This window comes from Salmo salar, chromosome ssa27 (assembly GCF_905237065.1).
Source record: "Salmo salar chromosome ssa27, Ssal_v3.1, whole genome shotgun sequence".
In the NCBI taxonomy this organism is placed as follows: Eukaryota; Metazoa; Chordata; class Actinopteri; order Salmoniformes; family Salmonidae; genus Salmo; species Salmo salar.
The window spans coordinates 43,711,231-43,739,116 of NC_059468.1; the positions used below are offsets into that span (position 1 = coordinate 43,711,231).

The window sequence follows — 27,886 nt, forward strand, 5'->3', positions numbered from 1 at the left end:
TTCTTGGCATTCTGGGAAATAAACAGATTAGTATCTGGTGTATCAATAGCATGTAGCGTCTATCAGCACTTACTATTGTGGGAGAAGCGAGAAATAACACGTAGTTGGGTTGTCAGACTGACGTCGGTGCTCCGGTTGTCACTTTGCTCCGGGAAGAGAAAAATAAGGATATTTTTTTTTTTTCCGGGCGAATCGCGCGTTGGAATCGCGCGTTGAACTGGATTTCCAGGACTTTGCACACGCAGCAGCCTGTAAAGTGGAGTCTCTCTCAGTGGACTAGCACCCCTGCTGCAACGTTGTGCTAAATAGGACCGAAGAGTTGCAAAAAAAAAGTCTTGCACGGATTTATCTTTCAACCGTTTTGGTATCTATACGAATAGTAAGCATGATCTGACGTTTTTTTTTTTTTGTAAATAACGTGACTTTCTTATCAGTTTGTTTGTTGCCCTTCCTCGGCTTTCCAGATTTTCATCGACCGATGCTTTTTCAACTCAGTGATTCACTGGTGTGAGTGATTTCTGGCGTTTGACTCCTAGGCGATGTGAACGTTAATCATAAGTGATTGAACTGGCATGTCTCCCAATTACACACAAGGTAACTGTCACACTGGACAAGGATTCATATAAATGGCAACTCAGATCGGAATCATTTTTCTTTTTTGAAGTCTATGTAAACAATTGTCCTCTGTACTGATAAAGTGATGGGTCCGCAGCACAGAAGCCATCGATAACCTCCTGTGTGTCAGCACATTTTTAACCCTACTTATCTTTCTCAGTTGTCATTTTAGATTTATGTTCAAGCCTTATTCAAGTTACAACGCTCATCGTTAACCTGAACACCACCATCAGAGCGACTGGCTATCTCTTCCCGAGACTCCGTTGAAAGGACAATCATGTGGGGCCCGGCGCCACAATCCCTGCAGGTCTTCGTAAAAGTCCTGAAACACGCCGCTGTCAAAGGACAGATCCAGCTGAACCGCTGGCTCCAGAGATCCACCCCGGACGACTGCGATCAAATCGACAACTTGATATGCAACGCCTTCGACGAGAGAGGAGGCGCCGTCGGGAAGTCAGACGGAGACCCGGAGAGCATCGTTGACACAGGCGTGTCATTCACCGGTGGCGGCGCCACCAACGGGGATTTCAGACACCCGTGTTGTATTACTACGTGTTGTTTCAAGAGCAGCCTCCTGGCGTGCATTCTGACAGCTGTGTGCTTCTCCTCCGTGGCTCTCGTCCGACAGTACCTCAAGGACCTTCTCCTCTGGGTGGAGAGCTTGGACAGCCTGGTTGGAGCCTTGCTGTTCATAGTTGGTCTGATCATCGTGTCCTTCCCATTCGGCTGGGGCTACATCGTACTGAACGTGGCTGCGGGGTACCTGTACGGCTTCGTGCTGGGTATGGGGCTGGTCATGGTGGGGGTGCTCATAGGTACCTTCCTGGCTCACCTGGTGTGTAAGAGACTGTTGACGGACTGGGTGGTCAACAAGGTGGGGAACTCTGAACAGCTCAGTGCTGTAATACGGGTGGTGGAGGGGGGGAGTGGACTCAAAGTTGTGGCCTTAGCGAGACTCACACCCATTCCTTTTGGACTCCAGAATGCAGTGTTTTCAGTGAGTATGGTTGAAATACTTTCTCATTTCTTGCAAGTGAATTTGCTGGTGGTGTCCGTGGTCTGTGAAGTTGCTGGTGGTGTCCGTGGTCTGTGAATTTGCTGAAGGTGTCCGTGGTCTGTGAATTTGCTGGTGGTGTCCGTGGTCTGTGAAGTTGCTGATGGTGTCCGTGGTCTGTGAAGTTGCTGAAGGTGTCCGTGGTCTGTGAAGTTGCTGAAGGTGTCCGTGGTCTGTGAAGTTGCTGAAGGTGTCCGTGGTCTGTGAAGTTGCTGGTGGTGTCCGTGGTCTGTGAAGTTGCTGGTGGTGTCCATGGTCTGCAGATCAAGTGAGAAACGGGACCAAGATGTATGGATCCCCAATGGGACCCTGTTCCCATAGTGCGCTATAAAGACGTCTGCAGGGGTGGTCGACCTTGTTCCTGGAGAGCCTGGTGGATGTTCCAGCCCTGCTCCAACATATTTCAATGATTCAGCTAATGTAGCCTAGGTCCTGATGAGAAGCTGATTTGCAGTATCAGGTGTGTTCAAGCAGGGTTGGAACACAAGCCTGCACACTTAGGAGGACAAGGTATTTATCTATAAAAGGAGGGATGTCCACCTGGGAAAGAGGGTAAAAACTTGACTCTGGCAAATATAGACCTATAAGAAAATTACGTTTGAGCAAGTTATTGGTCTATAAGCAGTACTCCAGTTTGTTCAGCAAGTTATTGGCCTATAAGCAGTACTCCAGTTTGTTCAGCAAGTTATTGGCCTATAAGCAGTACTCCAGTTTGTTCAGCAAGTTATTGGCCTATAAGCAGTACTCCAGTTTGTTCAGCAAGTTATTGGCCTATAAGCAGTACTCCAGTTTGTTCAGCAAGTTATTGGCCTATAAGCAGTACTCCAGTTTGTTCAGCAAGTTATTGGCCTATAAGCAGTACTCCAGTTTGTTCAGCAAGTTATTGGCCTATAAGCTGTACTCCAGTTCTCAGGATATGTAGGGCCTATGTAACAGTGTAGGTTCCATCCCTCTCTTTGCCCCAACCTGGGCTCGAACCAGGGACCCTCTGCACACATCAACAACTGACACCCACGAAGCATCGTTACCCATCGCGCCATAAAAGCCGCGGGCCTTGCAACGCAAGGGGAACAACCACTTCAGGTCTCAGAGCGAGTGACGTCACTGATTGAAATGCTATTAGCGCGCACCACCGCTAACTAACTAGCCATTTCACATCGGTTACACCTATTGTCATACATTTATCTGGGTCTTGTCTCTAATACATACCCCACTGCCTTTACAAAAGGACACTTTTAGACAGTGTTAACACTAGGCCTACACTTGACAGTCAAACGACTTGGTGTGGATCCCAAATGACACCCTAGTCCCATAGGGCTCTGGTCTAAAGTAGTGCACTACTTAGGGTGTTATTTTGGGATATCTCGTCTGTCTCTCCACACCAAGGACAGGATATTGCTGCCACCTCAGTCTTTTCTGTAACCTGACGCACTTGCCCTCCAATCACTGTTTGAATTATTGATTAACCTCTCTGACGACTCCCCTTTCATTCTGATCCTAGTAATCTGAATGAATGGAATCGGTTGTTGTGCATCTGCAATGAGGTAGCATGGTCCCACGTCTGTCTGTAATTATCACGTCAACTCCTTGTCAGTCATGCCTAACATGTAAATATCATAGCGTGGCATGATGGCACAAGCATGTTTCTACCCACGCAGGCTAGCAATTAGACTGTACAAATAAAGCATGCCAAAAAAATTAAGAAACGTGGCATTTCAAATGAAAATGTTATTCGTCAACTGCTTGGTAGACAACAGGTGTAGACATAACGGTGAAATGCTTCCTGACAGGCCTTCACAACAATGCAGAGAGAAAAGAGAAATACGGATAACATGGCTATATAGATGGGTTAGCTGACCGTCGTATAAATGATGTGTGATAGCTAGCTAAGTGTAACGGCTAGCTAGCTAAGTGTAACGGCTAGCTAGCTAAGTGTAACGGCTAGCTAGCTAAGTGTAACGGCTAGCTAGCTAAGTGTAACGGCTAGCTAGCTAAGTGTAACGGCTAGCTAGCTAAGTGTAACGGCTAGCTAGCTAGCTAAGTGTAACGGCTAGCTAGCTAGCTAAGTGTAACGGCTAGCTAGCTAGCTAAGTGTAACGGCTAGCTAGCTAGCTAAGTGTAACGGCTAGCTAGCTAGCTAAGTGTAACGGCTAGCTAGCTAGCTAAGTGTAACGGCTAGCTAGCTAGCAAACTGTAACGGCTAGCTAGCTAGCAAACTGTAACGGCTAGCTAACTATAACAGCTAGCTAAGTGTGCTAGCTAGCTAACTGTAACAATGTATTTGAGAGACGTGCTTATTGTGCAAATGTATTTTCTATTTTCAATAAACATTGTAGATTAAATGTATAGCTTAGATGTTGTCAACAGTCAAAGCCAACCCCGTCTGATTTGCCCCACAGTTGCTCACACGTCGGTTTTGTTGATAAACAACCAACCCGTCTATACACGCGGTACCAGTACCGAGTCGCTGTGCAGGGGTACGAGGTAATTGAGGTAGATATGTACACAGCCTAGGTAGGGATAAAGTGACTAGACAACAGGACAGATAATAGACAGTAACAGCAGTATACTGTAGGTAGGGGTAAAGGATAGATAATAGACAGTAACAGCAGTATACTGTAGGTAGGGGTAAAGGATAGATAATAGACAGTAACAGCAGTATACTGTAGGTAGGGGTAAAGGATAGATAATAGACAGTAACAGCAGTATACTGTAGGTAGGGGTAAAGGATAGATAATACACAGTAACAGCAGTATACTGTAGGTAGGGCTAAAGGATAGATAATAGACAGTAACAGCAGTATACTGTAGGTAGGGGTAAAGGATAGATAATAGACAGTAACAGCAGCGTATGTGATGAGTTAAAATAATTAGAGCAAAAAGGATCAATGCAGATCGTCCGGGTATCTATTGGTTAACTATTTATCTCACTATTTAGCAGTCGTATGGCTTGGTGTTAGAAGCTGGTCAAGGTACTGTTGGTTACAGACATGGTGCATCACTACGGCTTGCTGTGCGGTAGCAGAGAGAACAGTTTATGACTTGGGAGGCTGGAGTGTCGACAATTTTTAGGGCCTTCCTCTGACACCGCCTGGTATAGAGGTCCTGGATTACATTTACATTTACATCATTTAGCAGACGCTCTTATCCAGAGCGACTTACAAATTGGTGCATTTACCTTATGATATCCAGTGGAACAACCACTTTACAATAGTACATCTATATCTTTTTTGGGGGGGAGGGGTTAGAAGGATTACTTAATTCTATCCCAGGTATTCCTTAAAGAGGTGGAGTTTCAGGTGTCTACGGATGGCAGGGAGATCGGCCCCAGTGATATACTGGGCCGTACGCACTACCCTCTGTAGCGCCTTGCGGTTGGATGCCAAGTAGATATCATACCAAGTGGTGATGCAGCCAGTCAAGATGCTCCTAAATGGTGCAGCTCTCAAACTTTTTGAGGAACTGAGGGCCCATGCCAAATCTTTTCAGTCTCCTGAAGGGGATGAGGCGTTGTTGTGCCCTCTTCACGACTGTGTTGGTGTGTGTTGACCCTGATATTGGTGATGTGGACACAGAGGAACTTGAAGCTTTCGACCCTCTCCCTTACAGCCCCTTCGATGTGGATGGGGGTGTGCTCGCTCCTCTGTTTCCTGTAGTCCACAATCAAGCAAACCGTTGTCGTGTCGTCAGCAAACTTAATGTTGGGGTCCAGGTGGGAAAGGGCAGTGTGGATTGAGATTGCGTCATCTGTGGATCTGTAGGGGCGATATGTGAATTGGAAGTGTGTCCAGGGTTTCTGGTATGATGGTGTTGATGTGAGCCATGACCAGCCTTTCAAAGCACTTCATGGCTACAGATGTGAGTGCTATGGGGCGCTAGTCATTTAGACAGGTTGCCTTTGCGTTCTTGGGTACAGGGACTATGGTTGTCTGCTTGAAAGATGTAGGTATTACAGACAGTCAGGGAGAGGTTGAAAAGGTTAGTGAAGACACGTGCCAGCTGATCAGCGCATGCTCTGAGTACGTGTCCACGTAATCCATCTCTCCAGCTGCCTTGTTTTAAAGGTCTTACTCACATCGGCTACGGAGAGAGAGCAAGATCACAAGTTGTTCTGAACAGCTGGTGCTCTCATGCATGGTTCAGTGTTGCTTGCCTCAAAGCGAACAGAAGGTATTTAGCACGTCTGGTAGGCCCACATCACTGGGCAGCTCTCGGCTGGGTTTCCCTTTGTAATCCATTATAGTTTGCAAGCCCTGCCACATCTGACGAGCATCAGAGCCAGTATAGTAGGATTTGATCTTCGTACTGTATTGACGTTTTGATGGTTGGATGGCTTGTCCGAGGTCATAAAGGGATTAGTGTCCTGCTGCTTGAAGGTGGAAGCTCTAGCTCAGTGTGTATGTTGCCTGTAATCCATGGCTTCTGGTTGGGATTTTCACTGGGGATGTCGTCGATGCACTTATTAATGAAGCCTGTGACTGATGTGGTACACTCTTCAATGCCATCGGTGGAATCCCAGAACATATTCCAGTCTGTGCTAGTGAACCAGTCCTGTAGCTTAGCATCCGCTTCATCAGACCACTTCTGTATTCGCTGGTACTTCCTGTTTTGAGTTTTTGCTTGTAAGCAGGAATCAGGAGAATAGAATTATGGTCAGATTTGCCAAATGGAGGGTGAGGAAGAGCTTTGTACGCACCTCTGTGTTTGGAGTAAAGGTGGTCCAGATTTCTTTTGTATTTTTTTTTTACCTCTAGTTGCACAGGTGACATGCTGGTAAAAAAATTCGGTAAGACGGATATCAGTTTCCCTGCATTAAATTCACCGGCCACGAGCGCTGCTTCTCGATGTACATTTTATTTCTTGCGTATGACTCTGTATAGCTCGTTGAGTGAGGTCCTAGTGCCAGAATTGGTTGGTTTGTGGTAAATGGACAGCTACGAAAATGTAGAAAAATTATCTTGGTAAATAGTATGGTCTGCAGCTTATCATGAGTAATTCTAACGCAGGTCAGCAAAACCTCGAGACTACCTTTCACGTACGTTTTATGTTGAAAGTCAAGTGTTTTTTTTTAAATTATTTTTGCAACTATAGTGTTTCTTCACAGGAAATACATTACTGCTACACATCAGAAAATAGCTTTATTTTGATCAGATGACAACAGAGTTCAAAGCTATTTGGCTAGAGTGGTGTAAAGTACTTCAGTAGAAATACTACTGAAGTAGTTTTTGGGGGTATATCTGTACTTTTACTTTAGTATTTATGTTTTCGCCAACTTTTTACTTCACTACATTCCTAAAGAAAATAATGTACTCTTTACACCATACATTTTCCCCTGACACCCAAAAGGAAAATGGTCTAATTCACACACTTATCAAGAGAACACCCCTGGTCATCCTTACACTGCCTCTGATCTGGCAGACTAACTAAACACATGATTTGTTTGTAAATGATGTCTCAGTGTCAATAAAGATCTCATCATCAATAAAATAAGAAAATAGTATATAAGGAAGTTGATACTTAAGTAACTGGACTTGCTAAAATGTACTTAAGTATCAAAAGTAACTGGACTTGCTAAAATGTACTTAAGTATATTTAAAAACAAATACTTTTACTTTTACTCAAGTTAGTATTTCACTGGGTGACTTTCACTTTTACTTGAGTCCTTTTCTATTAAGGTATCTTTACTTTTTATTAAAATATGACAATTGAGTACTTTTTCCACCACAGTTTTGGCTAGCAGCCACACAAGTAATTAAGCTTACAATGAAAAACCAAGTTCTTTCTTACGCAGCAAGATATTTCTTATGTTTTATCTTTTGTGTGAAAAACGGGAAACAAGCAGCAGCAGCAATCTCACATCACATCTTTTGCAAAGCACAGCTGTGAGTGACCCTGTCAGAGTGAAGCAGGTAACACTACAGCTCATTATGGTTTCAATTAAGGAATTCTCAAATGGCACCTTTTAAAATAATAATAATAATAATAATTATTGACTGATTATACCTGGGGAAATTTAGCAATTAGAACTTATCTGTAATGGTTATGATAAATTAGGCATTGTTGCTGTTGGCATATACAGCACCCCAAAAAATACCCCTTGACTTTTTTTTCTAATTTTGTTACATTACAGCCTTATTCAAAAATGTATTTAAAAATAAAACATGCATCATCAACCTACCCCATAATGACAAAGCGAAAACGGGTTTAGTATTTATTTCAAATGTATAAAAACGACAGCTTATTTACATAGGTATTCAGACCCTTTGCTATGAGACTCGAAATTGGGCTCAGTTGATTCCTGTTTCCATTGATCATCCTTGAGATGTTTCTACAACTTGATTGGAGTCCACCTGTGGTAAATTCAATTGATTGGACATGATTTGGAAAGGCACACACCTGTCTATATAAGTTGACAGAGCAAAAACCAAGACGTGAGGTCGAAGGAATTGTCCGTAAAGCTCAGAGTACGGATTGTGTCGAGGCACAGATCTGGGGAAGTGACCAAAAAATGTCTGCAACATTGAAGGTCCCCAAGAACGCATTGGCCTCCATCAGTCTTAAATGGAAGAAAGTTGGAATCACAAGACTCTTCCTAGAGGTGGCCGCCTAGCCAAACTGAGCTATCAGGGGAGAAGGGAGGTGACCAAGAACCCGATGGTCACTCTGACAGAGCTCCAGAGTACCTCTGTTGAGATGGGAGAACCTTCCAGAAGGACAACCATCTCTGCAGCACTCCACCAATCAGGCCTTTATGGTAGAGTGGCCAGACGGAAGTCACTCCTCTAAAATGACAGCCAGCTTGGAGTTTGCCAAAAGGCACCTAAAGGACTCAGACCATGAGAAACAAGATTCTCTGGTCTGATGAAACCAAGATTGAACTCTTTGGCCTGAATGCAAAGAGCCACGTCTGGATGAAACATGGCACGGTCTCTACGGTGAAGCCTGGTGGTGGCAGCATCTTGCTGTGGGGATGTTTTTCAGGGACTGGGAGACTAGTCAGGATCGAGGAAAAGATGAACGAAGCAAAGTACAGAGAGATCCTTGATGAAAACCTGCTCAAGACCTCAGACTGGGGCGAAGGTTCACCTTCCAAAAGGACAATGAGACAATTCAGGAGTGGCTTTGGGACAAGTCTCAATGTCCTTGAGTGTCCCAGGCAGAGTTTGGACTTGAACCCAATTGAACATCTCTGGAGAGACCTGAAAATAGCAGTGCAATGATGCTCCCCATCCAACCTGACAGCGATTGAGAGGATCTGCAAAGAAGAATGGGAGAATCTCCTCAAATACAGGTGTGCCAAGCTTGTAGCGTCATACCCAAGAAGACTGGAGGCTGTAATCGCTGCCAAAGGTGCTTCAACAAAGTACTGAGTAAAGGGTCTGAATACTTATGTAAATGTAATATTTCCGTGATTTTTTTTTAGTAACATTTCCAAAAACCTATTTTTGCTTTGTCATTATGGGGTATTGTGTGTAGATTGACAAGGAAAACAAAAAATGTAATCCATTTTAGAATAAGGTAAGATAAGACTGGAGGCTGTAAGGTAACAAAAATGTGGAAAAAGTGAAAGGGTCTGAATACTTTCCGAATGCACTGTAGATTAATCTGCATTTATTTGTTCAGTGCAAAAAAAAAATCATGCCAGTACTCAAACTGGGGCGGCAGCGTAGCCTATCGGTTAGAGCATTGGACTAGTAACCGAAAGGTTGCAAGTTCAAATCCCCGAGCTGACAAGGTACAAATCTGTCGTTCTGCCCCCTGAACAAGGCAGTTAACCCACTGTTTCTAGGCTGTGATTGAAAATAAGAATTTGTTCTTAACTGACTTGCCTAGTTAAATAAAGGTTAAAAAAAGTCAACAAATGTTTAATGCCCATCCCTACTAATCATTGAAGCATTGCTCTCTCAGGCACACCAGATGTTAGGTCTAGGATGGGTACATTGTTCTGATCAGCCTGTCAGGAATGGAGCTAGCTAGCTAACAAGACTACCGAATTTGCTAGCTCACAAGACTAGCCAAGTTAGCTGCGTTGTTCCTTGCATACGATTGATTGCCTGTTGTCTTGGGGGTTGCACGCAGCCCTGGAGACGGAGCTGCTTGTTAGGCAGCGTTCAGGGCTTAAATACCTCACGAGTGCATTGTGATCACAGGGCTCCTTGATGAGGTGGGGATCGTTCATCTCAACAAATTAATGGATGATGCATTTTATCTCGGATCTCCACACAACTTTTGTTATGTAGTGATCTTGACATAAGGGAATTTATTATAATATTTTTTTACCCCTTTTTCTCCCCAATTTTGTAATATCCAATTGGTAGTTACAGTCTTGTCCCATCGCTGCAACTCCCCTACGGACTCTGGAGAGGTGAAGGTCGAGAGCGTCCTCAAACACGACCCTGCCAAGCTGCTTCTTGACACAATGCTCGCTTAACCCAGAAGCCAGCCGCACCAATGTGTCGGAGGAAACGCTGTCCAGCTGGCGATCGTAAGTCAGCTTGCAGGTGCCCGGCCCGCCACAAGGAGTCGCTAGAGCGCGATGGGACAAGGAAATCCCGGCCGGCCAAACCCTCCTCTAACCCGGACGACGCTGGGCCAATTGTGAGCCGCCTCATGGGTCTCCCAGTCGCGGCCGACTGTGATACAGCCTGGGATCGAACCCGGGTCAAGTAGTGACACCTCAAGCACTGAGGTGCAGTGCCTTAGACCGCTGCGCCACTCGTTGTAACCCGAGGATTCGTCCCAAATGGCACCTTATTCATTACATAGTGCACTAACATGGGAATAGGGTACCGTTTGGGACGCTGGCTGAGTGAGTCGTATAGGATTGTAGCTTCCAACCAGTCAGCAGCAGGTCATACTTTCATAAACTAGTGCACTATGTAGGAAATAGGATGCCATTTGGGACAGAGACACTGTGAGGAACTTTGGTGTTGGATTTGGACGTTCCATATCCAAAAGGTTATCATGTCCCATGAGTAGGAGTGCTGATATAGGATTCCCCCCCCCCCATATAATCTTATGCACTGTAATCTAAAAGGTGTAACTGATTGCATAGCCTTATCAGCACTTCTATTCTGGGTCTATTTAAATACAGCTTCCAAGGCTGAGAAGGAAGGGGGTGATTCCATAGCCTTATCAGCACTTCTATTCTGGGTCTATTTAAATACAGTTTCCAAGGCTGAGAAGGAAGGGGGTGATTCCATAGCCTTATCAGCACTTCTATTCTGGGTCTATTTAAATACAGTTTCCAAGGCTGAGAAGGAAGGGGGTGATTCCATAGCCTTATCAGCACTTCTATTCTGAGTCTATTTAAATACAGCTTCCAAGGCTGAGAAGGAAGGGGGTGATTCCATAGCCTTATCAGCACTTCTATTCTGGGTCTATTTAAATACAGCTTCCAAGGCTGAGAAGGAAGGGGGTGATTCCATAGCCTTATCAGCACTTCTATTCTGGGTCTATTTAAATACAGCTTCCAAGGCTGAGAAGGAAGGGGGTGATTCCATGCCAGTGTAGCCCGGGAAATCTTTTCGGTATCTCCAATTTCTTCAGCCAATTTTCGACAGTAACTTTAGGATGTTTTTGACTTTTCTTTTACATTTGATTAACTTTTTTTTTTTTTTTTTGAGAGAGAGAGAGAATCATGATGAGTGACCTTTAGACCTAAAAATGCCTCCGTTTTGATCTGTGAACCGTACATGATGGACAAGACTACATTTTGTTGTTATTCTCCTTATAGTGTGCTCTAACATATGGAGTGTCTAGATTGTGAAATACACTTTTCACGTTCATTTATTCAACATTTAAAAAAAAAATGATATCTTGATTATTATTATTTTTAGGCATATTGCTCATGTATGTATGTATGTATGTATGTATGTATGTATGTATGTATGTACATATACTCTTATAGACCCCTCAAACACATCCAACTCCCACTGTGGGCTCTCTGGTGCTTTTAATGATATGACATATTTTTATACATAGAAATTGACATTATAGGTCATTATCCAATCATAGCCCTCCTTTTAGGATTGCACATTCAGCAAATCATAAAGCAGAGGGAGTTCCCTTTTTTGAATCCATTTTCACATTCACTGTGTTTGTTGTGCTCATAAAATGGATCATACCTATAGAATTAGCAGAGAGCTTCCCGGAAATGGATCATACCTTTCAGAATTAGCAGAGAGCGTATTAGAGATGGATCATACCTTTCAGAATTAGCAGAGAGAGTACCGGGGATGGATCATACCAGGTAACCAGGTAGGCAAGTTGAGAACAAGTTCTCATTTACAACTGCGACCTGGCCAAGATAAAGCAAAGCAGTTCGACACAAACAACACAGAGTTACACATGGAGTAAAACAAACATACAGTCAATAATACAGTAGAAAAATAAGTCTATATACAAAGTGTGCAAATGAGGTAGGATAAGGGAGATAAGGCAATAAATAGGCCATAGTGATGAAATAATTACAATATAGCAATTAAACATTGGAATGGTAGATTGAGGTGAACAGGTTTAGTATTGTCTGGAATCTGTAGGGTTGCTATCTTGTAGTAGACACCTGCTGCTGCTGGTTGGAACAATATAGACTAGTAGTTAGTCATTAATTCAATCCCAGACAATTTAACCGGTTTACATTAGTCGCTAAGTGATAGATTGGTTTACAACTGAGCCGATTGTAGCGTATTGTTGATTTAGGAAGGCCTATCCTTTAGATTACTACTGTTAGTAGACTAAAGATCTATCCTACATATGTCATTAGTATTGGGCCTACTAGGGCGATATAGCCAAAATATCACATCACTGTATTTTAAAAAGATTAGACGGTATGATGGTATTTTGTGTTTTTGAATAGTAAAACTTCAAAATGTGCTTTGAGTTGTACATTACCCTAGAGTCAACACATACATTCTAAATGATTTCAATGGAACTTTCTCCATTCTGATTTAGCGGCTAACAAGACCCAATTTACTAAGAAAATACAAAATGGCTGTTTGCAGATGTAAGAAACACAAACTAACAGTGGATTTATATTGTTTTAGTCACGTCGGCCACGGCGAAGGAGAGCAGCCCACAGTCCTTGGTAAGCAGGCTGCGTCGGAAGCACTTTGTTATCCTCAAAGCGTGCGAAGAATGTCTTTAACCTGTCCGGAAGCAAGACGTCGGTCTCTGTGACGTGGTTGGTTTTCCTTTTTGTAGTCCGTGATTGTCTGTAGTCCCTGCCACATATGTCTCATGTCTGAGCCGTTGAATTGTGACTCCACTTTATCACTATACTGACGTTTTTAGCTTGTTTGATTGCCTTGCGGAGTGAATAACTACACTGTTTTAGATTTTACCATATTACCAGTCGCCTTGTCATTGTTAAATGCTTTCAGTTTCGCAACGAATGCCACCATCTATCCACAGGTTTTGGTTAATCATGAAACACACACCTCCGCCCTTCTGCTTCCCGGAGATATTTATCCCTGTCTGCATGATGTACTGAGAATCCTGCGGGCTTTACTGACTCTGACAGAGTGTCCCGAGAGAGCCATGTTTCCGTGGAACAAAGTATGTTACAAGCCCCGCTGTTTCTCTGGAAAGAAATCCTTGCTCTAAGCTCATCAACTTTTTTTTTTTTTTTTTATCCAAAGACTGAACATTAGTGAATAATATACTCGGAAGCGGTGGGTGGTGTGCGCGCCTCCTAAGTCGAACCAGCAGGCCGCCTCGTGCCTCTCCTCCGCCGGCGACGTTTTGGGTCGGCCTCTGGAATAAGTTCAATTGCTCTGGGGAGAGTGAACAAAGGATCTGCTCCAGGGAAGTCGTATTCCTGGTCGTAATGCTGGTAGTTCTGGTGAGTTACCGCCGCTCTAATATCCAATGGTCTAAGAGCTAGTCGCGATGCTGCGATCTCCATCGGCGACATCTGCTGCGATCTCCGTCAGTGCCTAACTGCCATACATAAGCAGCGTGTGAGTTTCAAGTTTGGGGAAAATCATTTTCATCATAAAAATGCACCTTTTATAATAAAAGCATTACGTGCATAATTGCTTTTGTGGTCACTTTTGATAATGGTGTTTTCCCACTAATGGAACATTCACCCTTATACCCTGCTACCATGTGCACATTTGAAGCTAAACTTTCTGATTGGTTGTGTCAGCCACATTTTTTTATGCTAGTGGTTGTATTAATTTGGGATCTATCGCATCCTACAACTGTCCCAGACCTATGTTTTGGAATATTTATTTCTCGCACAGAATAGGTCAACTTTTGTACTATGGGAGGGTAGTAGATTGACATAGGCTAGTGTTTTTGCTGTTCGTTAGGCCTACTCATCTTGTTGGCTGATGAAAAGTAAATATGGACAGTTGTTCCAATATCTTCGATATGCACCTTGGAATTGGATGTGTTTGTCTTCACTTGTAGCCTGTGAGAAAGACCCGATCATGTGATGGAGCTCAGGGAGAAGGCCACAACGGCCACTGGCCGCAAAAGGCATGGATATGTTTTTTTTTAGGGTGCGTTACGCCAACACAAAGGGGATGCCGCCGTATCAAGTGCTTGTCAAATTGTGAATGAGAGACTGATGAAGTGTGTACAGCCTGCGGAAAAAAACAAAGCAGAGCTCATACCTTTTCAAGCAACTTTTAAAAAAAATCACCATTAGTCGCATCATGCAGCCTTACAATGTATTAAACATCAACATATAGCCCAACGTTTGTTCAATTGTATCTTTCATTCTATAAAATAATGGCATGGAATTCTAAGCCAATCTTGTCTGCTAAATGAACCAGTGTAGCCCACAGCCATTTGGCATAGCCACATCAGGACCTAACATACAGTGGGGGGGAAAAGTATTTGATCCGCTGCTGGTTTTGTACGTTTGCCCACTTACAAAGAAATTATCAGTCTATAATTTTAATGGTAGGTTTATTTGAACAGTGAGAGACAGAATAACAACAACAAAAATCCTGAAAAACGCATGTCAAAAATTTTATAAAATGATTTGCATTTTAATGAGGGAAATAAGTATTTGACCCCTCTGCAAAACATGACTTAGTACTTGGTGGCAAAACCCTTGTTGGCAATCACAGAGGTCAGATGTTTCTTGTAGTTGGCCACCAGGTTTTCACACATCTCGTGAGGGATTTTGTCCCACTCCTCTTTGCAGATCTTCTCCAAGTCATTAAGGTTGAGGCTGACGTTTGGCAACTCAAACCTTCAGCTCCCTCCACAGATTTTCTATGGGATTAAGGTCTGGAGACTGGCTAGGACACTCCAGGACCTTAATGTGCTTCTTCTTGAGCCACTCCTTTGTTGCCTTGGCCGTGTGTTTTGGGTCATTGTCATGCTGGAATACCCATCCACGACCCATTTTCAATGCCCTGGCTGAGGGAAGGAGGTTCTCACCCAAGATTTGACGGTACATGGCCCCGTCTATCGTCCCTTTGATGCGGTGAAGTTGTCCTGTCCCCTTAGCAGAAAAACACCCCCAAAACATGTTTCCACCTCCATGTTTGACAGTGGAGATGGTGTTCTTGGGGTCATAGGCAGCATCCCTCCTCCTCCAAACACAGCGAGTTGAGTTGATGTCAAAGAGCTCCATTTTGGTCTCATCTGACCACAACACTTTCACCAGTTGTCCTCTGAATCGTTCAGATATTCATTGGCAAACTTCAGACGGGCATGTATATGTGCTTTCTTGAGCAGGGGGGCGCTGCAGGATTTCAGTCCTTCACGGTGTAGTGTGTTACCAATTGTTTTCTTGGTGACTATGGTCCCAGCTGCCTTGAGATCATTGACAAGATCCTCCCGTGTAGTTCTGGGCTGATTCCTCACCGTTCTCATGATCATTGCAACTCCACGAGGTGAGATCTTGCATGGAGCCCCAGGCCGAGGGAGATTGACAGTTCTTTTGTGTTTCTTCCATTTGCAAATAATCGCACCAAATGTTGTCACCTTCTCACCAAGCTGCTTGGCGATGGTCTTGTAGCCCATTCCAGCCTTGTGTAGGTCTACAATCTTGTCCCTGACATCCTTGGAGAGCTCTTTGGTCTTGGCCATGGTGGAGAGTTTGGAATCTGATTGATTGCTTCTGTGGACAGGTGTCTTTTATACAGGTAACAAGCTGCGGTTAGTGCTCCTAATCTCAGCTCGTTACCTGTATAAAAGACACCTGGGAGCCAGAAATATTTCTGATTGAGAGGGGGTCAAATACGTATTTCCCTCATTAAAATGCAAATCAATTTATAACATTTTTGACATGTGTTTTTCTGGATTTTTTGTTGTTGTTATTCTGTCTCTCACTGTTCAAATAAACCTACCATTACAATTATAGACTGATCATTTCTTTGTCAGTGGGCAAACGTACAAATTCAGCAGGGGATCAAATACTTTTTTCCCTCACTGTAAGGACAATTCAGAGTATGCTATTCTGTTCTTCTGAAATAGACTACATTTTCTTCATATCATGTTTCATTAGACCTGTCCAAAATAAATAATGGATTTATTGTGAGGGTGTAGGCTATATTACATGGATTTATTAGACTTTTTAAAATGTAGATGTTCCAAAGGTCTGCATCAGTGGCTTGTAGGCTGTGTGTTTGAAGCCAGGAGATGCTAAATGTGTTTTATGTTCATTAACAGTCAAATACCGTGAAGACCGACCCAGTTATTTGCTTGACAATCACCAGCTGACTAAATCTTGTGACCGCCACAGCCCTATCCCTCCCCACCAATATCTGCTAGGCTACGGAACAGTAGGCATAATACCTGCAGTCTTGTCTGTCTACCAAGGTCATATCTGGAGGCTCATTTCATCAGTCCTGGGACGTTCTAGGCCAAGGGGACTGAAACATCATTCTATTGAGTAATCTAGTGAGAAGAAACAAGAGAGGTGCAACTGTAAGCTTCAATACTCTATTTTTTATTTTTTATAGATCAGTTTAGAGAAACGTGACACCACTTAGAGGTTATAGCTATTCACTAGTCTGTAGGAGAAACGATCAATCTCGGAAATAAAGGTCGAAAACACAGGAAAACGTCATGTCTTCACTGTATTTTTTTCACCTTTTAATATGAGATTGATTGTTTCCTCTACAGACTAGCGTCTTGTCCAAGTGGTGTACTTAGATATGAAGCTGGCTCGCGCTACATAGGCCGTCCCTATAGGCCGTTCTGGCTGGGACAAGACTAACTTTGAAACACTCTTCCTTTCAGATCACAGACGTGTCGTTGCCAAACTACCTGGTGGCGTCGTCAGTCGGCCTGCTGCCCACTCAGCTCCTAAACTCCTACCTGGGCACCACGCTGCGCACCATGGAGGACGTCATCGCAGAACAGAGCGTCAGCGGATACCTTGTCTTCAGTCTACAGGTGAGTCAGAACAGAGAGTCAGCGGATACCTTGTCTACAGGTGAGTCAGAACAGAGAGTTGGATACCTTGTCTACAGTCTACAGGTGAGTCAGAACAGAGAGTTGGATACCTTGTCTACAGTCTACAGGTGAGTCAGAACAGAGAGTTGGATACCTTGTCTACAGGTGAGTCAGAACAGAGCATCAGCGGATACCTTGTCTACAGGTGAGTCAGAACAGAGAGTTGGATACCTTGTCTTCAGTCTACAGGTGAGTCAGAACAGAGAGTCAGCGGATACCTTGTCTTCAGTCTACAGGTGAGTCAGAACAGAGAGTTGGATACCTTGTCTACAGGTGAGTCAGAACAGAGAGTTGGATACCTTGTCTACAGGTGAGTCAGAACAGAGAGTCAGCGGATACCTTGTCTTCAGTCTACAGGTGAGTCAGAACAGAGAGTTGGATACCTTGTCTACAGGTGAGTCAGAACAGAGAGTTGGATACCTTGTCTACAGTCTACAGGTGAGTCAGAACAGAGAGTCAGCGGATACCTTGTCTACAGGTGAGTCAGAACAGAGAGTCAGCGGATACCTTGTCTTCAGTCTACAGGTGAGTCAGAACAGAGAGTTGGATACCTTGTCTACAGGTGAGTCAGAACAGAGAGTTGGATACCTTGTCTACAGGTGAGTCAGAACAGAGAGTTGGATACCTTGTCTACAGGTGAACCAGCAGCAGGGGTCTGTCCCTAGGGGCCTGTTAAACCTCGTCCTGGACTGTGTACTCACTAGATATTCTCAATTGAAAGTGCCTCTTTGTTCTCGACCGGGCTGAATCTGTGTCCTGAAAACTGTCCCGAGAAGTTGTTTTTCTTTTTTCTAGTTTATGCTCCTTCAAACCTGGGCTTTTTATGTAGAATGACAGTCTTTATGTGGAATGACAGTCTTTATGTGGAATGACAGTCTTTATGTGGAATGACAGTCTTTATGTGGAATGACAGTCTTTATGTGGAATGACAGTCTTTATGTAGAATGACAGTCTTTATGTGGAATGACAGTCTTTATGTAGAATGACAGTCTTTATGTGGAATGACAGTCTTTATGTAGAATGACAGTCTTTATGTGGAATGACAGTCTTTATGTGGAATGACAGTCTTTATGTAGAATGACAGTCTTTATGTGGAATGACAGTCTTTATGTAGAATGACAGTCTTTATGTAGAATGACAGTCTTTATGTGGAATGACAGTCTTTATGTGGAATGACAGTCTTTATGTAGAATGCCAGTCTTTATGTAGAATGCCAGTCTTTATGTAGAATGACAGTCTTTATGTGGAATGACAGTCTTTATGTAGAATGCCAGTCTTTTATGTAGAATGACAGTCTTTTATGTAGAATGACAGTCTTTTATGTAGAATGACAGTCTTTATGTAGAATGCCAGTCTTTATGTGGAATGACAGTCTTTATGTAGAATGACAGTCTTTATGTAGAATGACAGTCTTTATGTGGAATGACAGTCTTTATGTGGAATGACAGTCTTTATGTAGAATGACAGTCTTTATGTGGAATGACAGTCTTTATGTAGAATGACAGTCTTTATGTAGAATGCCAGTCTTTATGTAGAATGACAGTCTTTTTGTGGAATGACAGTCTTTATGTAGAATGACAGTCTTTTTGTGGAATGACAGTCTTTATGTAGAATGCCAGTCTTTATGTAGAATGACAGTCTTTATGTGGAATGACAGTCTTTATGTAGAATGACAGTCTTTATGTGGAATGACAGTCTTTATGTAGAATGACAGTCTTTATGTAGAATGCCAGTCCTTGGTTCTTCAGGTCAGACACACCTGTTGTATGTGTATATATATTTTTATTTTTTATTTGTATATATTTTTTTTCATTCCATGAAGCACACCATGTTCCTCAGCACATAAACCCCAAGGCAGCAAGCAGACACAGTACATGTTGGATGGATGAAGAAATGAAACCATCAGTCTGGATGTTCTGAGAGTTAGTCTGCCTCATCCAGTATGGTCCTAAAACTGTATGGTTCTAGCCACTATGGTCCTTTAAAAAAAAAAAATATTTATTTATTTTACTAGGCAAATTGACAGAGAACACAATCTCATTTACAGCAACGACCTGGGGAATAGTTACAGGGGAGAGGAGGGGGGGATGAATGGGTCAATTTGGAAGCTGGGGATGATTAGGTGACCGTGACCGTATGAGGGACAGACTGGGAATTTAGCCAGGACACCAGGGTTAACACCCCTACTCTTACGATAAGTGTCATGGGATCTTTAGTGACCACAGAGAGTCAGAACACCCGTTTAACGTCCCATCTAGACACTGTGGTCCCGGACACTGTGGTTCTAAACAGTATGGTTCTAAAACACGGTTCTGTTCCCCTCTCTCTCTCTCTCAGATCATCATCCAGTATAGGTCTGATGTTCTACGTGGTATTAATTCCTTGGTTCTAAAACACGGTTCTGTTCCCTCTCTCTCTCTCAGATCATCATCCAGTATAGGTCTGATGTTCTACGTGGTATTAATTCCTTGGTTCTAAAACACGGTTCTGTTCCCCTCTCTCTCTCAGATCATCATCCAGTATAGGTCTGATGTTCTACGTGGTATTAATTCCTTGGTTCTAAAACACGGTTCTGTTCCCTCTCTCTCTCTCAGATCATCATCAGTATAGGCCTGATGTTCTACGTGGTCCATCGGGCCCAGGTGGAGCTGAATGCGGCCATCGCTGCCTGTCAGATGGAGCTGAGGACTTCGCACATGAACGGCACTTCCACCAATCACAGCGGCTTCACCTACTGCAGCAAGAGGGCGTCGGCCGGGGGCGGGATCATCAACGTGGTCTGACGTCTCAAAACCCTGATTTGACACGAGCGAATGGGATCAAACTGAACACCGATTGGCCAGTAGAGCAGATCTGATATCTTCCACGACGAGGAGGACCTACCAAATAGCGACACTGATTGTGTGGATCTGTGGGGCTTGTAGCTGCAGCTGAGGGCTGCCAGGTGTTTAGTAGTCAGGTACACTGGTCTTGTCATCACAGACTTAGCTACAACCTGAACACTCTATGCAGCACAGCTCACCATTCAGATCTCAATGAGACCAAGGGCTTGTCTTCTACAGTGTGGAACCAGGGGCTTCTCTTCTACAGTGTGGAACCAGGGGCTTCTCTTCTACAGTGTGGAACCAGGGGCTAAGGGCTTCTCTTCTACAGTGTGGGACCAGCGGCTTCTCTTCTACAGTGTGGGACCAGGGGCTTCTCTTCTACAGTGTGGGACCAGGGGCTTCTCTTCTACAGTGTGGGACCAGGGGCTAAGGGCTTCTCTTCTACAGTGTGGGACCAGCGGCTAAGGGCTTCTCTTCTACAGTGTGGGACCAGGGACCAGGGGCTTCTCTTCTACAGTGTGGGACCAGGGGCTAAGGGCTTCTCTTCTACAGTGTGGGACCAGGGGCTTCTCTTCTACAGTGTGGGACCAGGGGCTAAGGGCTTCTCTTCTACAGTGTGGGACCAGGGTGCTTTGCGAAAATGTTGACCTCATTTCTAATGATGTCAAAAGGAAGAAATGGTTTAGCATACACTACGAGGCCTTTTTTCTATAGTTTTTTTGTTTGTTTTTTTCTCTCTCTCACCATAAGAAGCAGTACGCCAACTTATTGTTCCTGCTCTGTTACTGCGGTAGAGGCTTAATGATGACGTATGGCTTAATGATGACGTATGGCTTAATGATGACGTATGGCTTAATGATGACGTATGGCTTAATGATGACGTATGGCTTAATGATGACGTATGGCCTAAGGATGACGTATGGCTTAATGATGACGTATGGCTTAATGATGACGTATGGCTTAATGATGACGTATGGCTTAATGATGACGTATGGCCTAAGGATGACATATGGCTTAATGATGACGTATGGCTTAATGATGACGTATGGCCTAAGGATGACGTATGGCCTAAGGATGACGTATGGCTTAATGATGACGTATGGCTTAATGATGACGTATGGCCTAAGGATGACATATGGCTTAATGATGACGTATGACATATAGCTTAATGATGATGTATGGCTTAATGATGACGTATGACATATAGCTTAATGATGACGTATGACATATAGCTTAATGATGACGTATGGCTTAAGGATGACGTATGGCTTAAGGATGACTTAATGATGACGTATGGCTTAAGGATGACGTATGGCTTAAGGATGACGTATGGCCTAAGGATGACGTATGGCCTAAGGATGACGTATGGCTTAATGATGACGTATGGCCTAAGGATGACGTATGGCCTAAGGATGACGTATAGGCCTAAGGATGACGTATAGGCCTAAGGATGACGTATGGCCTAAGGATGACGTATGGCCTAAGGATGACGTATGGCCTAAGGATGACGTATGGCCTAAGGATGACGTATGGCCTAAGGATGACGTATGGCCTAAGGATGACGTATGGCCTAAGGATGACGTATGGCCTAAGGATGACGTATGGCCTAAGGATGACGTATGACATATAGCTTAAGGATGACGTATGGCTTAAGGATGACGTATGGCTTAACGATGACGTATGGCTTAATGACCATAGCTGAGAGGGTCACTACAACAGAGGCACAACCTGGCTGGTCACAAATGCCCCCCTATTCCATATGCACTACTGTAGAGCCCTATGGTTCCTGGTCAAAAGTAGTGCGCTAATATAGGTAATAGAATAGGATGCCATTTGGCACGTAATCCCTGTTTGCCTGTCAGATGTACAACATGCTAATAATATGCCTGTGTAAAGTAGAAGGAATTTGTTGTGTTCCGTTTCCATGTTCCATCCAAACCTCCCATGCATATTATAGCTGTTTTTAGTTACCAACCATTTTGGGGGGGATTAATTCATTTGTTATTATTATTTTTTGAATTTTTTTCATGTTCATTTGCAAAATAGTAAAGGGCATTATTTGGATAGGTTTATCAGTCTGTAGTTGAATTCTGTTTAATTGTGCCTTATTGCTTAGAATAGAGGAAGACAAAGCTGTCTGTTGGTGTTACCAAGCTAGGAGTACTGGAGTTCATTAGGCACCAAACGGAAAAAAGGTCGGCTTTGGCCTGGCTGGCCAATGGGAGCAGGTCGGCTTTGGCCTGGCTGGCCAATGGGAGCAGGTCGGCTTTGGCCTGGCTGGCCAATGGGAGCAGGTCGGCTTTGGCCTGGCTGGCCAATGGGAGCAGGTCGGCTTTGGCCTGGCTGGCCAATGGGAGCAGGTCGGCATTGGCCTGGCTGGCCAATGAGGGCAGGTCGGCTTTGGCCTGTTCTGTCTGTCAGTTGATACTTTTAGCAGCTCTGCAGTTCTGACAGGAACAGATGGAAAGGAGAGAGACGTCCTCAGCTCAGCAGGAGATGTTGTAATGTTTACTGTAGGCTAGCTAGTTTAACCATTCTGATTTACTGTAGGCTAGCTAGTTTAACCATTCTGATTTACTGTAGGCTAGCTAGTTTAACCATTCTGATTTACTGTAGGCTAGCTAGTTTAGGCTAGCTAGCTTAACCATTCTGATTTTACTGTAGGCTAGCTAGCTTAACCATTCTGATTTTACTGTAGGCTAGCTAGCTTAACCATTCTGATTTTACTGTAGGCTAGCTAGCTTAACCATTCTGATTTTACTGTAGGCTAGCTAGCTTAACCATTCTGATTTTACTGTAGGCTAGCTAGCTTAACCATTCTGATTTTACTGTAGGCTAGCTAGCTTAACCATTCTGATTTTACTGTAGGCTAGCTAGCTTAACCATTCTGATTTTACTGTAGGCTAGCTAGCTTAACCATTCTGATTTTACTGTAGAAAACAATGTTCTATTGTGAGGATAGCTGTAGATTAGCCAGGCTCCAGATCTGTTTGGCTGTACACTTCTCCCAAATAAAGAAAACTGTTTTCTACTGTGAGTAAAAAGGATAGCTGTTTAAGTCTCTCTAGCCTGCTTCAGAAAATCCTACAACTAATTTATTTGTTTTGAGCAGGTTTGTTGTAACTTCAGTTCTATGATCTATTCACTTTTTTTTTGCGGTCTATGATAGTTTAGGCTGTGGGATTATTTTGATCATGTACTGTAGGCTAGCTAGGCTAGCTAGTCTTGTCTCCAGTACAATACCCCTATACAACCAATGACATGGTAAAGCTGTAGTTTTTGTACGTAAACGTTCTCCTTGCATCCACCAAACCCTTGATTCGTCCGTCGGACTGACAAATGGTGAAACATGAGACATCACTCTTAAGAAAGCGCTTCTACTGCTCCAGAGTCCAATGGCCTGCGAGCTTTACACCACTTCAACCGACGCTTGGCACGGCGCATGGTGATCTTAGGCTTGTGTGCGTCTGCTCGGCCATGGAAACCCATTTCATGAAACTACCGACGAACAGTTATTGTGCTGCAGTTGCTTCCAGAGGCAGTTTGGAACTCGGTAGTGAGTGTTGCAACCGATGACAGACTATTTTTACGCACTTCAGTACTCGGCGGTCCTCTTCTGTGAGCTTGTGTGGCCTACCACTTCGCGGCTGAGCCGTTGTTGCTCCTAGACGTTTCCACTTCACAGTAACAGCACTTATAGTTGACCGGGGAAGCTGTAGCAGGGCAGAAATTTGATGAACTGACTTGTTGGAAAGGTGGCATCCTGTGACGGTGCCACGTTGAAAGTAACTGAGCTCTTCAATAAGGCCATTCTACTGCCAATGTTTGTCTTTGGAGATTGCATGGCGGTGTGCTGGATTTTGTACACCTGTCCGCAATGGGTGTGGCTGAAATAGCCGAATCCATCTTTATTTTTTTTAAGGGGTGTCCGCATACTTACGTAAATATAGTGTACATGAATCTAGAGCTCCAGATTCCAGCTGGTTTAAACAACTAGTATATAAAATGGTGTTTCTTAATACGGACAAATGAAACATGACATGTACGCAAAACGATGAATGTGAGCATCCTTATGTGCGCATTTTATTCTATGGACTTGAATATTCTTATTGTGGTGATGCTGCTGCTTTGATGGTAAAGGTCTAGTAGAGGATACTGGTTTCTACCAAACATCATCTCGTCTGGTTTGGTCTTCGTTTTGTTCCCAAGCCTGAATTCTCTCTTCCCCATAGCCTGGTCCCAGACCGGTTTCTGTTGTCCTGCCAAAATGACACTATAAGGTGTTGGCTTGGCTCCACCACAAACCGATCTGACAACAGTCTCTCTGTTCCATCTTTTCTCATTCTTCTTCTCTGGTTTTGGAAGCAGCATAGAGGTATACACCAACACATTCCATGCTGTCTTGTCAGTTTGTTGTCTCTCTCAAAAAGCTGTTGAATATTTTTTTTTTTATTCTAATAATGTGTATACCAGAATTTAAGTCTTCACTATTTCTGAGAATGGGGCCTCCTCCTTCCTGAATTTAGCAATAATGTTTTTGAAAAAGTGTGCAGAAATGTGATGACGGGACTATATTGATATTAACGGGCAGAATCATACAACATTCCCTGCGTTGCTTTTCCAACTCCGTTGGATTTAGCCTGGCTCCAGATCTGTTTGTGCTTTTACCTACTTCATGCTGTCGTTCAAGCCAAGACGAGGAGTGGCACGGTGGCACAAACAGACTGGTACCCAGGCTACATTAGAGATTGACAAGACCGCACAAGCAGATCTGGGATCCAGGCGAACAACCTGCCTTGTACTTCCTGCTGTCTGACACGTAAAGCTGCCTAACACGTCATCATAGACGGACCGACGCTTCATTAATTCTACTCTGTCCACCAGCACAGCATTTAAACTGCTTTTATTTAGACAAACAAACGGGGCAGTTGGAAAAAGTGTTGTCTCTAGCCACTGAGCCTGGGGACGAGGTTAGTAGAGGTGTCGTCTCTAGCCACTGAGCCTGGGGACGAGGTTAGTAGAGGTGTCGTCTCTAGCCACTGAGCCTGGGGACGAGGTTAGTAGAGGTGTCGTCTCTAACCACTGAGCCTGGGGACGAGGTTAGTAGAGGTGTCGTCTCTAGCCACTGAGCCTGGGGACGAGGTTAGTAGAGGTGTCGTCTCTAGCCACTGAGCCTGGGGACGAGGTTAGTAGAGGTGTCGTCTCTAGCCACTGAGCCTGGGGACGAGGTTAGTAGAGGTGTCGTCTCTAGCCACTGAGCCTGGGGACGAGGTTAGTAGAGGTGTCGTCTCTAGCCACTGAGCCTGGGGACGAGGTTAGTAGAGGTGTCGTCTCTAGCCACTGAGCCTGGGGACGAGGTTAGTAGAGGTGTCGTCTCTAGCCACTGAGCCTGGGGACGAGGTTAGTAGAGGTGTCGTCTCTAGCCACTGAGCCTGGGGACGAGGTTAGTAGAGGTGTCGTCTCTAGCCACTGAGCCTGGGGACGAGGTTAGTAGAGGTGTCGTCTCTAGCCACTGAGCCTGGGGACGAGGTTAGTAGAGGTGTCGTCTCTAGCCACTGAGCCTGGGGACGAGGTTAGTAGAGGTGTCGTCTCTAGCCACTGAGCCTGGGGACGAGGTTAGTAGAGGTGTCGTCTCTAGCCACTGAGCCTGGGGACGAGGTTAGTAGAGGTGTCGTCTCTAGCCACTGAGCCTGGGGACGAGGTTAGTAGAGGTGTCGTCTCTAGCCACTGAGCCTGGGGACGAGGTTAACGTAGACATATGTTATGCAATCATGAAGCGGGTTTTACCGACATCGAAATCTTTAGTTTCTGTTCATCTGTTGGCTCTACTTAACGTAGACACATGTTATGCAACCATGGATTTGTACAGGAAGTCTTCCATAGACCTACCAAGTCTTAGCCTGGCCCCAGATCTGTTTCTACTGTTTAGCCAACTCCTAAATGGTGTTTGACATGACAATGACCATAAGAGTTGGATATACAAACTAATCTGTGTCCAGGCTAACAAAGCCCTACTCTGTGAGCTAACTGGAGTCTGGTGAAGTAGCCTCTAGATCAGAGGTAGGCAAACTTTTTGGCTTGAGGGCCACATCGGGATTTTGAAATTCAACAGAGGGATGCATTTTTTTGGGGGGGGACCAATTGCTTGTTAAAATCAATTTGCGGGGGGCCTCCCGAGTGGTCTAAGGCGTCATTACAGACCCGGGTTCGATCCCAGGCTGTGTCATAGCCGGCCGTGACTGGGAGACCCATGAGGCGGCGCACAATTGGCCCAACGACGTCCAGGTTAGGAGAGGGTTTGGCAGGCCGAGATTTCCTTGTCCCAGTCCCGGGCCGGGCGCAGTGCACACTGATACAGTCGCCAGGTGTACGTTTTTTTCCTCTGACACGTTGGTGCGGCTGGGTTAAGCGGGCATTGTGTCAAGAAGAGTCCTTACTGGAGTTGCAGCGATGGGACAAGACTGTAACTACCAATTTGGATACCACGAACTTGGGTATTCAGATACTGGGTCGGTTTATACATTTTTGCCAGCTAATGGTTAAGGTTAGGATTGGGGGGAGGGGAAGCTGTTCCTAGATCTGTACCTAAAGAGAAACTTGGTTTCTTGATTTAACTGCCCATTGGAACACAGCCTGGTCTCATAGACCTGACGTAACATAGTAAAAGCAAATCCGCGATACTAATTAGTATGATAGGTTACGTTACGTTTGGTTACATGAGACATGGTTACTGAAGGTAAAAATTAAAATAGGATGGTTGAGGTGGACGTGTGGGCGTATAAAGCCAATGTCTTCTAACCGTTGCGACTTTGCAACTACTTAACATGTTAGCTAGCCCTTCCCCTAATCTTAACATGTTAGCTAGCCCTTCCCTTAATCTTAACATGTTAGCTAGCCCTCCCCCTAATCTTAACATGTTAGCTAGCCCTCCCCCTAATCTTAACATGTTAGCTAGCCCTTCCCCTAATCTTAACATGTTAGCTAGCCCTTCCCCTAATCTTAACATGTTAGCTAGCCCTCCCCCTAATCTTAACATGTTAGCTAGCCCTTCCCCTAATCTTGACATGTTAGCTAGCCCTTCCCCTAATCTTGACATGTTAGCTAACCCTTTCCCTTTAACGTAACTCCAAAACGAACTGTTTGCCATCTAACTAGAATTCGTAACATATCATACGTTTTACAAATTTGTAACATATTGTACATTTTGGCAAATTCGTAACCTATAAAATGGGTGACGGACTTTCACAAATTAATACATACGAAACATAACGTATCATATCAAATGGAGTGTCTCGGATTTACGTATAGAATAATAGGAAATGATCTGAGACCAGGTTATGGAACAAGGTACTAGACTAGCTTCAGACCAGGTTATGGAACAAGGTACTAGACTAGCTTCAGACCAGGTTATGGAACAAGGTACTAGACTAGCTTCAGACCAGGTTATGGAACAAGGTACTAGACTAGCTTCAGACCAGGTTATGGAACAAGGTACTAGACTAGCTTCAGACCAGGTTATGGAACAAGGTACTAGACTAGCTTCAGACCAGGTTATGGAACAAGGTACTAGACTAGCTTCAGACCAGGTTACGGAACAAGGTACTAGACTTGCTTCAGACCAGGTTACGGAACAAGGTACTAGACTTGCTTCAGACCAGGTTATGGAACAAGGTACTAGACTAGCTTCAGACCAGGGATGATGAAATACTCGTCCCACCGTTATCAAGCGCATTACAAACGTACTCTCTTTCGTCATCCAGATAACATCAGTGTATGAATTGATATTTATCACCCCACCATGCTTGTTCAGTGTTATTTATTAAATAAATAAAAATAACTGGCAACAAGTTTTTTATTTATTTTTACTTTTAAGATGCTCATTGACATATTTAGCAAATCACTAAGGATCAAGGTTTATGTGTACTTGTGTTAATACGGTCAACACCAAGCTAAATGATACATTTACATTC

The 27,886-nt window shown here is 44.1% G+C and overlaps 1 protein-coding gene across 7 annotated transcripts; it reads left to right on the forward strand.

Annotated features, from left to right (window-relative positions):
- Positions 1-27,763, forward strand: LOC106589153 (transmembrane protein 64). Of its 7 annotated transcripts, none has more exons than XR_006762347.1 (4): positions 1-1,612; positions 16,876-17,031; positions 19,686-27,538; positions 27,575-27,763. XR_006762347.1 is itself a non-coding variant. In XM_014178854.2 (4 exons), the coding sequence occupies exons 2-4, from the start codon at positions 893-895 to the stop codon at positions 19,872-19,874; spliced, it is 1,065 nt and encodes a 354-aa protein (XP_014034329.1). In that variant the 5' UTR covers positions 1-594; positions 776-892; the 3' UTR covers positions 19,875-27,763. The 7 variants fall into 7 exon arrangements, 2 of the variants coding, with proteins under 2 accessions (XP_014034329.1, XP_014034328.1); XR_006762346.1 differs by having other exon boundaries at positions 19,686-27,250; positions 27,287-27,763; XR_006762348.1 differs by having other exon boundaries at positions 19,686-25,617; positions 25,661-27,763.
- The last annotated feature ends 123 nt before the right edge of the window (positions 27,764-27,886 follow it).

Bases quoted from the DNA above. Each gene is read 5' to 3' on its own strand.
- LOC106589153 (XM_014178853.2), top strand. From the start codon at position 893: ATGTGGGGCCCGGCGCCACAATCCCTGCAGGTCTTCGTAAAAGTCCTG. The intron at 1,613-16,875 runs GTGAGTATGGTT...TCTTCCTTTCAG, and splicing joins TCCAGAATGCAGTGTTTTCA to ATCACAGACGTGTCGTTGCC. The intron at 17,032-19,685 runs GTGAGTCAGAAC...TCTCTCTCTCAG, and splicing joins ACCTTGTCTTCAGTCTACAG to ATCATCATCAGTATAGGCCT.